The following is a 10227-nucleotide window of genomic DNA, read 5'->3' on the forward strand; positions in this document are numbered from 1 at the left end:
AATATCGTCGCGTCTCGGAGCGGCCGCCGACCCTGCCCGCGGGCACGGCGCCGCGGTGGCCGTATTATTGCACGGACAGCACCGGCTCGGCCCGCCGCCGCCCGCAGAGATCAAATTCACAGCGAGGTGTTATTACATTCTCAAAGATCGGACTCGAGTGAAATTAAGTGGGGTTTTGATGAAATGGAATCTACTTTCATACAGTTCCACTTTCATTTTTCTATATATTCCTTATAATTTATAAACCGTCGCCAGGAGATATTTGGTACCTCAATAAAAGATACTGAGTCACCATTGTTGGTGTGCCTCTATTGTAAATACTAAATACCATACGCAGTCCGTTGTGCTTACCTCATTCAGGACACTTACGACCCAAATTAAGACCAACTAACCGAATGAACCATTTCCTCCTCGGGCAATTTAATTAACCTTCTCTCTTCCCTACTCGCAATCACAATAGATGCAATCAGGGTGAATTTGGGTTAGTTATTGCCTGAGAGGCCAGCAGTGAATTCAATTTGAGACAATAGATTTTGTCAAAACCGGTAGCTTTCAGTGTTGTTTTGTGTGCGCGCAAGGCTCATTATTTCCATAGATGGAAAAGAAACTTTCCTTCAACTTGATTGATCGTCTCAAAATCATATTTTGTGTCTAATCTTTACGGGAGAGTCTCATTCACTAAAGCGCTTCCCATAAGTTCGTGTTTCTCTTAGAAATATGTAGATTCAAAGCTACAATAATTAGCGATGTTTTTTTCTTTGATTTTGTATGTTTATATGTAAAAATTGCGCATTACATACACATCCACGCGACCACACCTTGCTCAGCAAGGAGCATACACTAAGCCACCTCGCAATGCCCCCAGCTGTGTAAGCGGGTCTCTATGCGGGACAGCGAGCTCCATGGAGCCTCTCGAAGCCCTGCGTGGGACCGTTCCGCGGAGCGGGTCAATCAATCGCCAATGCCGGCTCGGGACACCGTTCGAATTCATTTCAGGGCCGGGAACGCTGCTGCAGCCGTCACCGCCGCTCGACACGCGATCAGGGCCGCAGGGCATGGCGTCAGGTTGTGCTCCTTTTCGGAGGGTTTACGACACACAGTGCAGTGGTGGTCGGTGGGTGATGCAGTCGTCACTGAGCTGCAAGCCGCCGCGTCTGTATGTTAAATTGTGCACACTGCACAGCATAACAGATTCTTCTTACTGCTGTCAATGAACACCAATTCCTACCCACTCTTCTAACGTTTTCCCTCACTTCCTCTCCCGCTAGATAGCTGTCAGAAAAAGATGAAGTCATTTTTCTTAAAGATGCAGTTAAAAACTTCCAATTAAACTGAATTAGTTGGATGGAGATACTCATACGCTGCCGTCAGCCTCCTGCAAACATCAGTTGTGATGTTAATGCAGAAAAACTTCCAGCTATTTGCAAAAGCCAGTAGCTCAATTCCAGCTTCACAAAGCAATTTAAACATATTTTCGCGATCTGAAACTTCTCTCCCCTGTGGACGGCAAACTTTTGCCGGTTGCCTTGCAGCCGTTCCGTGTCGTACCGCTGATTGCCGCTCGGCTGTGGGCGCGGCACCGGCGGCACCGGCCTGCAGCTCCCGGCGGACGGCGCGCCTCGGGTCGAGTTTGCTCTCCGCTCCGCTTTGCGCCCGTTCAAAGAGAGCGCCTGTTTGCGATCCTGATGGGGCCGAGACTCGCTCAGCCTGTTTGTTGGCCCGCTCTAGACGGCCGATCGCCGGTCAGAACGCGGCTCAAAGCGGTCGCTCGTCAAATATGGAAGGCTTGGTTTATTATGCCATAAATGGGCGTATGCGGCCCGGTGGGTATTTGCTGGCACTCAGGTAAACACAGGTTAAAGGAGGTGGATTGAAACACCGCACTGTTAATCCCCAGGGGCAAACCAGGATGGAAAAATATAGCATCATTCGTATTTGTTTTTAGAATCGAATGGTAGGTGAAGGAAAATGTTTTCTTTGCCAACAAATATATCCAAAATTAAAAATGACAAATTTTCTGTATCACACTATTTAACGTCAAAATCAGTGCTCCCTCTCTTCTACTGCAATTAGAACAATAGCCCTAAATCACGTTCCTCAATTTTGGCCCGAGTCGGCTCAACAACACTTGCGACATCCCGGTCGACACTCTGTCTTCACAAGGACAGCCCTGTAAACAGACGTGTTTACGGCCGACTGCCCTGGGAGGGCTTAGCCGGGCCGTTTCTTCGCCGCCACGTCTCTCCAGCGTTGAATATCGCCACTTGAGTCGGGGCCAGAGCGGCCCTCGGCGGCTGTGTTTTACCGCCGGCAGACGGGGCCGGTCCTCTCCACCGACCCCCGGGGGGTGACAGTGACAGCAGGGCTCGACGACATATCACCGGCGGCTGTTTGCCTGCGCCGCTCAGATTGAGCCTGCCACCGACACACATTAGGCCAGAGTGCCGCCGGGTCCCACGGGGCCATGACGGGCAGCCTCGGGGGGGGGGGGGGGCCGCGGCTTCCTGTCGGGTGACTGCCGGGAGGGACGGATGGGGAGCGGGAAGAGCGCGTGCATATAACGGTGAGCAGGGGACGGGTGGGAGACAGTTGATGGGTGAAACGGTTAATGGATGACAGGTGACGCTACAACGCACTGAATCACAGAGTGTCCTCGGCAGCTGACTGCGATTCAGACATCAGACATCACAGGTTTAATGGTCACAATTCACAAGGGACAAGGGACTATAGAATAGGAGTTATGTTGAAAATGCGAGAAGCTATTCACGAAAACGGCATGCAGTTACATGTAGCATGCCCATCATTACGTTGTTCCGTGATGATATTAAAGCAGAATGAACGCATGCTTGGCAATGCAGAGGGCAATGAAGAGGAATGATAAAAAATGTTCCATCGTTTCGCGTTCACTGACGACTGTCAAAACTTATAACCACATGCCCTAAACGTCGGCGTTAAGCCCGCGAGCACAGCGGTCAAAATCTCGTCTGATATCCACTTCATGTAGCCACCATGACCAGCAGCTTGATGCGCTCAGTGACAGCGTCGTTTTCCTTCATCAACAGCGCCAGTCATGTACTCAACGGTCGGCGTCTCACGTCAACGGGCCCGTAACCGTGGCTGCCGGCGCGGCGCTCAGTGGGATATGACCCCTCTAATGGTCGCCGAGCCCGCGCCGAGCCAGCGGCGGGCCGGCGCGGCGGCGCCGCAGTCGACTCAGCACCACTCCGCACTCAGAAAGGATTGCGCGAATATCTCCGGCGAATGGGTTTGCCGGACTTTTGGCCAAGTTAAATTGCTCGCGATGTTAGCGTTGAGCGTGGATTGTCTCAGATGACAGCTGCTGGAGGGAAGATCAAGTTCTGAAGCGCCGCTTGCAGGGATAATGGGTCTCAACGAGTAACTGAGAAAGTGTGTCAAACTCCTGGGCATTAACGTGTTTGGTATAGTCTTGAGTGGGTTTAGGCTATAGATGGTGAATTCGATAACAAAGTACTTCGATTAAATCAGGCTCAAGTCACGCTAATGCTTCTTTGTAAGTACTTTGGGATGGCGTTGATACCGTCCCAACGTTCAGTTTTTGGAACAAGCAGCTCGCCGTTGTTGGAATGTCTCTGCTCAAGTGAAAGCCATTTGATGTAACCAGCGTATCAACGCCGTTTTATTTTCATAGCTCTCTGGCTCATATAATCGGATAATGCACCAGGGCGGTCGTCTGTTTCCAGATTGCACAGGCTAGATTCGTGACGCCTATTTTACTCACACACAATTCTCAGGAAGCGTCGGGTATCCCTTTCCGCTGCGAGAGAGGCGGCGAAGTTCTCCGGGAAGACAGCTCCACTCCATTAGGGTCCTTCCGCCCCAGCGCGGCTCCTCACCCCTCGCTGCGCTATCCTGCCCCGCGACTCGCACCACGTCGCCCGCGGCCGACGCGACGGCGAGCCAGTCATCGACACAGTGGCTCACTTTTCTGTTTAATTCACCCTCATACCAGCGAACGTGCAGTCTCGGTTTGTTTTGACCGTCACGATTGGTTGGTGCGCTTAATATTCCACACTGAAACGGCCCATAATAGCCGCATCTGTATCGTGGATTTAATAATTTAGTGAAAAACAACCCGGCGGGCCGGGAGGGGACGGAGCGGCTGGTGCCGCGGCGAGGCGCCGGCTGGTGGTGGCCTGTTGCTCTGACAGCTGGAGAGGGGAACAAGGAAAGGGAGAGTGAGGGGAACTGACGACGGGTGGATGAGGATACAAGAAGGGTGGAGGAGAATACAAGACGGGTGCATAAATCCTAGGCAGCATCTTAGAGCGAAAGCATATTGCTAGTTCAAAGAATCACTTTATTATTTTGAAATATCTACGTTTTTGGCTGCAGGAGCACGGTGCAGATATCATATTCCTTTGTCATTTTGTGCATAGGTGGTATGCGTGCGTAAAAGCACTGCCTTTATCATATGTCTCACAATATCTTGTTCGATTCGTTGGAGGTGAGCTATGGCTAGTTTGAGCATAATTATGAATATTATGATGGCAGAAAATGACCTTATGCTCATGATACAATGAAATGATATTAAAATAAGTCCGAAAAGTATTATGATACATTTCGACTTGCGTCGTCTTCACTTTCAGGCTAATACTTTTTACTTAATAATACTTTTTGGACCTATTTTATTATCATTTCATTGTATCATGAGCATAAGGTCATTTTCTACCATCATAATGTCTCAAAATACCCTAAACGTCCAGCACTAACTATTAAATCAATTATTATCGGCTCAATATGTAACGATACAGATTACCATAACCTTAAAAATGAAATTATGTCACCACTCGTTTGACAGAGCTGCAGTGGGCTGAATCATGCTGTGATAAATCCTTTGTCGTCGGGCTTACTCATGATGATGAGTGATTCGGTCGGTCAGCTGTCTGTCCTATAGGGGAACTGTCATCGACACCGCGCCCCCTGCCGTCACCCTCCCCCCTTCCACCGTCACACCACGCCCCCTCCCCCCCACCGTCACACCGCACCCTCGTTACGTCACAGAGAGAGGCACCCCGTCTGACAGTCCCCCCGACAGCCACCTGACAGCTGCCTGTCACGGCCGGCCGCGGCTGACAGGCGTCTGCCAGGGACGGGACAAATGTCACGGTCGTGACAGACACTGCAGATGCGGGCACGGTGGTGACTGACGTGACGGTCGGCTGGTCGCGAGGGGGTGAACGTGTGATTCACTTATTGTGCTGTGATCCGGTTTAGTCCAGATTGTTACGTAATTTCGAACATGCCCACGCCGTAACCCTAACGACTGCCCCGTTAAACCGGCACCGCCTGGGCTATTTCCATACCCACGACAGCCTGGGGGGTCGGATCCGACCCCCCCCCCTGTTATCTCGAGAACCAATGGTCGCATCGAGCCCCGCGAGGCGGCGTTCGAAAGGTCTCTACGAGACCTTCCCAAAGCACCCTTAAGATTTTAAGATTGAGGTCAACTTTCGGGTCAAGGTCAGGTCAAAGGTCAAATTCTGGGGTTTTGCATGATTAGGCTTACGGACAGCGGAATCGATAGCTGCTGCTCGAAACTCACCAATAATGACCTCAAAGACCTAGTGAAGGTACCATGTGCGTATGGGGGTCATACTAAGCACGGGTCAAGGTCAGGTCAGGTCACGAAAGGTCACGGTTTTCACTTTCTGCTACATGGGCGTGCGTAATGGTTATATGTGACCCCAAGTCACTATGCTGGTGATAAGTGTGCATTGAAAGCATAAAAAATCGTTTATACCATACATAACTGAACGAGGGCTGAGAAAAAGGTCAATTTTTCAACTTTTTATTTTTGACATAAAAATGCACTTATCTAGACGAGCTTTGTCCCAGGAATCTAGTGGTGCCATTTGTTTTCACATGCGATGTTCAGAAGTGCCTCTAATTCACGAAAATGCTTATGACGTCACCATGCCCTATGCATGTTGGAGCTATTTTTTACAATTTGGGGGTCAAAAATCAAGATAGAAAGTTGAAATTTGGGACATCTAATGTTCTAATAGAGCTCTATAACATATATTCCGTTTTTTTGGAAATTCTAAAAATTTTGGATTTTATTAGCTGTTTTCCAAAAAATATAGTTTTTTGAATTTTTAGAGGTGAAAAACGCATTTTATGGAAAATCCGAGATAGCCATTTTAAAGAACTCGTTAAGCTCCGTCTTTTCATGTCCTTAATTTGCAATTTGCTTTAAACCCTGATTTTTGGCGATTTTTTAAACATTTACCACTTTTTGACTAAAAACACCATGTAGTTACATCACTAAAATCGCTATATCTCAAAAATTTTTAAAATTTTTTCTTAAAAATTACACAGAAGACGTCAAATTGATGGGGGAGAAGGTATGCCAAGTTTCAAGTTGATAACGTAAGCGGTTCTTGAGTTATTCAAGAAAAACGGAGGGTGGGTCGGATCCGACCCCCCAGGCGGTCGCGGGTTAAAACCCGCGCCCCGTAGGGGGGCCGAAACGGCCCTCCCCCCCCTGTCCATTTCCCTCGATATCTCCTAAACGGCTGGAGATATCGCCACCAAACTTTCAGGAACTCTCCGGACATCAATTTTACACATTATGACCAAAAAATTTTTTCCAGAGACTATGATAGGTTGGCCACAAATGACGTCAGAATGACGTCATGTTCTGCCATTTTCGACCGAAAAAAGACCTTCGCGAAAAGAGCTGTCAGGCCTACAGCTTCAAAGATACAGAAAAATGATCTAGACATAAAAGGTGTAAAATTGACAGGGCTACAAAACTGCTATCTCGGATTTTTGAAATTTTTGAGTTTTGACCCCCAAAAATAAAAAATGCAATTCTTTGGATATACTAGCCAAAAAATCAAAAAAGTTTTTTTGAGTTTCGAAAAAACCGGAATATATGTGCTAGAACCTACCGTCTTCTATCGACATACCAAATTTCAGATCGATATCTCGTTTTTTGGCCAAGTTATAGCGAAAAAAAAAACTGTGCAAAAATGATGACGTCAAATTTTCAAACTCAATTGTTGGCAATTCTAGACCACGTAGAGCAAAATAAAGACCACCATTGGACTCCCCGTGACGAGCTGTATCGAATGGATACCCGTTTTATGCAAAAATATCAACTTTGAAATTTGACCTAATTTGACCTGACCTTGACCTGACCTTGACCGAAATGTGACCTAAGCTGGCTCCAAAGGCTGTCTGACCCACATAATCGCATTTGTCATGTAAAATGGACCATAGTCCTAACGGTTTAAATTACGCCTAAATGCTATGATGGCATTTTTCAAAATCGGCTTAGATTGTGCCATGGAAACGTAACCAATGTCTCGGTATCGTAATTCCACTATCTGGCAACTAGCCCTATGTAAACGCGGCTAATGATAATTCTGATTCCAAGTAAGGTGCGGAAAGCCTCTAAACCAAAGCTGGAAATCAACACCTTACTAAAAGGCAGACATCCGACTGAACCGGACTAATGGCAGGATAAGAACGAAGACAGAAACCCTCCGCTGACTGAATGGTTGGGGTGTGAGGCCACAACCAACCAAAAAGCTATCAACGGACGCGAGGTTTACGGTAACGGGTGACTAGTACGAGCATGTAGCGTTAATTTTTAGCAATTCCCGGATACGGGGCAGCCGATGGCCCGGCCCCCAGGCTCGTCATACTACTGCGCCGTCGGTCAGTTCCGAGGTAAACAGTCATCCACTGACCTTCTGTGAACACTTTCTGCTGACGTCCCATCCACTGGTCAACATGAAAAGGTCATTCACAAATCATATAAAAACAGACCTGTGCACCACAAGTCTCCATTAATGCGTCCCACAGCGACCAGCATAACGTTGTAATCATGAAGAGCTCTGTCCTTGCTCTGTGCCTGGCCACAGTTTTGGCAGTACTTTACGTGTCGGTCGATGCTCATGAGGATCACGGACATGATCACGGCCACAGTAAGTTGAACAGTCGTACAGGGTGTTTCACAATAAATGTTACTTTTGATAAGCTTTACAAAGATCTCAACTATTCGGATGCCCATAAATTCTATATTCATTTTGTTGCAAATTCTTTCCGGTTTTTAATCCTTACAAAACTATGAAAAATCATCAAATGCTCATTCTTTATGTACGTTCAATGTCCACACAATCAAAACGGGTCAATTCGCTGTTAAGCTTCAGGGTCCTTCACAATGAATGTTGCTTTTCAGACGACGAAGTTTCAGTGACAGATGTATTGCATAGGGGTCATTAGCATTACCACATGAGACAGCAGAACAGTAGGACTTATGAACATGCATAGCTTTAACTTCAGCACCCTTCGCGGGTCCTCCACTGTGCCACCCATCCGTCTGACTTTTCCAACCAGATTTTCTGGGATCGCCGTCCGGCCAGGAGGCGAGGCTGGTCTCGTGCCTAACCTTTTTACCACCCGTTTGAAAGCCATTTTTGACGGAATATCCTTCCTCCTTTTAAAATGGGTACCGAAACTTCGTCGCACCGCGGTCAGACTCCACAAAGCGCCGTACTGCATGACCACCCATACCGCCTCATCATCTGAAAACGGCGAATTGACCCGTTTTGACGGTGCTGGCATTGCACGTACATACAGACGGAATCGTTGACGGTTTGTTAAAAAAAAAATTGTAAGGACTAAAAACCGGAATAGATTTGCAGCAAAATCAATGTAAAATTTACGCGCTTACGAACAAGTAAGATCTTCCTATAACCTATTCAAAAATAACATTTATTGTGAAACATGTATTTAACCCTCGCCCTAGCAGGGGGGGGGGGGCGATGCGACCCTCCTACGATTTTTCAAAGATAGCGTAAAAACGGCGGCGCGCAGCGTCGCCAAATTTGGCACAGCCTATGCGGCAACCTTTTTACATATGACCTAAAAATTTCAGGTCCAGTCCTTACGGATCCCTCGATAAATTAAAGATCGGGATCTATGATCCTGTCAATTCCGAGATCAGAATCCGTACAGAACCCAGATCAATTTTCTCGGTTCCAGGCACATGTCAGATTTTAACGTTTCTCTACAAAATTGAATTTTATGTCGTTTTTAATCCCAACACGACAAACTGTATAGTTATATGCGTTGACAGCATTTCACTTGAATCAGTATCTCCCCGCTGTTATCTGAGCTTGAACACCCGGCTTTGGAAGGCACAAGACATTGTTTCCATTTTTCTATGAAAAAGGTAAATCATAGCTCCTAACCAATAACCATGCGACTCCAGCCGGACTCTTAGGAATCAATGACCGTTGCATCAGCGCAGTAAGGATGGACGGTATAGAACTCATATGCGAAGCTGGAGTGACTACATACTTGTAGATAAGCAGGAAGAAGAATTGTCTCTCTCTCTCTCTCTCTCTCTCTCTCTCTCTCTCTCTCTCTCTCTCTCTCTCTCTCTCTCTCTCTCTCTCTCTCTCTCTCTCTCTCTCTCTCTCTCTCTCTCTCTCTCTCTCTCTCATTCTCTCTCTCTCTCTCTCTCTCTCTCTCTCTCTCTCTCTCTCTCTCTCTCTCTCTCTCTCTCTCTCTCTCTCTCTCTCTCTCTCTCTCTCTCTCTCTCTCTCTCTCTCTCTCTCTCTCTCTCTCTCTCTCTCTCTCTCTCTCTCTCTCTCTCTCTCTCTGAAACTAAATCCACACAGTTCAACTCTGATTTCGTTTCAGGGTCGCGCCACTGCACGCCGAGCCACCGCTGCTACTACTGTCACTACGACTGCGAGTGCAATCATCTGCATGACCAGTGCAAACCGAGCCACCCATGCTATCGCAAATTACCGGGCTCGCACTCCGACTGTGATTGCAACCATGTGAAGCCGTGCAACCCGAAACACCCGTGCTGGCACAAATACACAGTGAAGAAGGGGCACAAGCAGCACAAGCGGATCTACGGCTGCAACTGCAACCACCTCCGCTGCAACCGCAAGCATCCGTGCTGGCACCGCCACTGCGACTGTTACTGCAAGCACCAGCATTGAGACGGGTGTCTGGTGAGACGCTCCCAACAGGCCGGCCCTGCCACCGTCCGACTTTGGACGCCGTGTGAATCTAGCTGCGTGTCGCGTGAATAAAGCTAAAATAAATCACGTAGCTCACTTTTCCGCCGTGTTATGTGTTATTCTGTAGTTACAGCTGCACATGAGCCTGTTTGTCTTATAATGGGGCTGTGGATCAAATACAACGGCATAAATGGTA

General features: G+C 47.8%; 1 protein-coding gene across 1 annotated transcript; it reads left to right on the forward strand.

The window, feature by feature from the left end:
- The first annotated feature begins 7810 nt into the window (after nt 1-7810).
- Nucleotides 7811-10227, forward strand: LOC122384858 (cement protein 20-like). Its single transcript, XM_043372642.1, has 2 exons — nt 7811-7976; nt 9700-10227. The coding sequence occupies exons 1-2, from the start codon at nt 7877-7879 to the stop codon at nt 10008-10010; spliced, it is 411 nt and encodes a 136-aa protein (XP_043228577.1). The 5' UTR covers nt 7811-7876; the 3' UTR covers nt 10011-10227.

This window comes from Amphibalanus amphitrite, unplaced genomic scaffold (genome assembly GCF_019059575.1).
Source record: "Amphibalanus amphitrite isolate SeventyFive unplaced genomic scaffold, NRLGWU_Aamphi_draft 000200F_arrow, whole genome shotgun sequence".
NCBI classification, from domain to species: Eukaryota; Metazoa; Arthropoda; class Thecostraca; order Balanomorpha; family Balanidae; genus Amphibalanus; species Amphibalanus amphitrite.

Bases quoted from the DNA above. Each gene is read 5' to 3' on its own strand.
- LOC122384858 (XM_043372642.1), top strand. From the start codon at position 7,877: ATGAAGAGCTCTGTCCTTGCTCTGTGCCTGGCCACAGTTTTGGCAGTA. The intron at 7,977-9,699 runs GTAAGTTGAACA...ATTTCGTTTCAG, and splicing joins CGGACATGATCACGGCCACA to GGTCGCGCCACTGCACGCCG.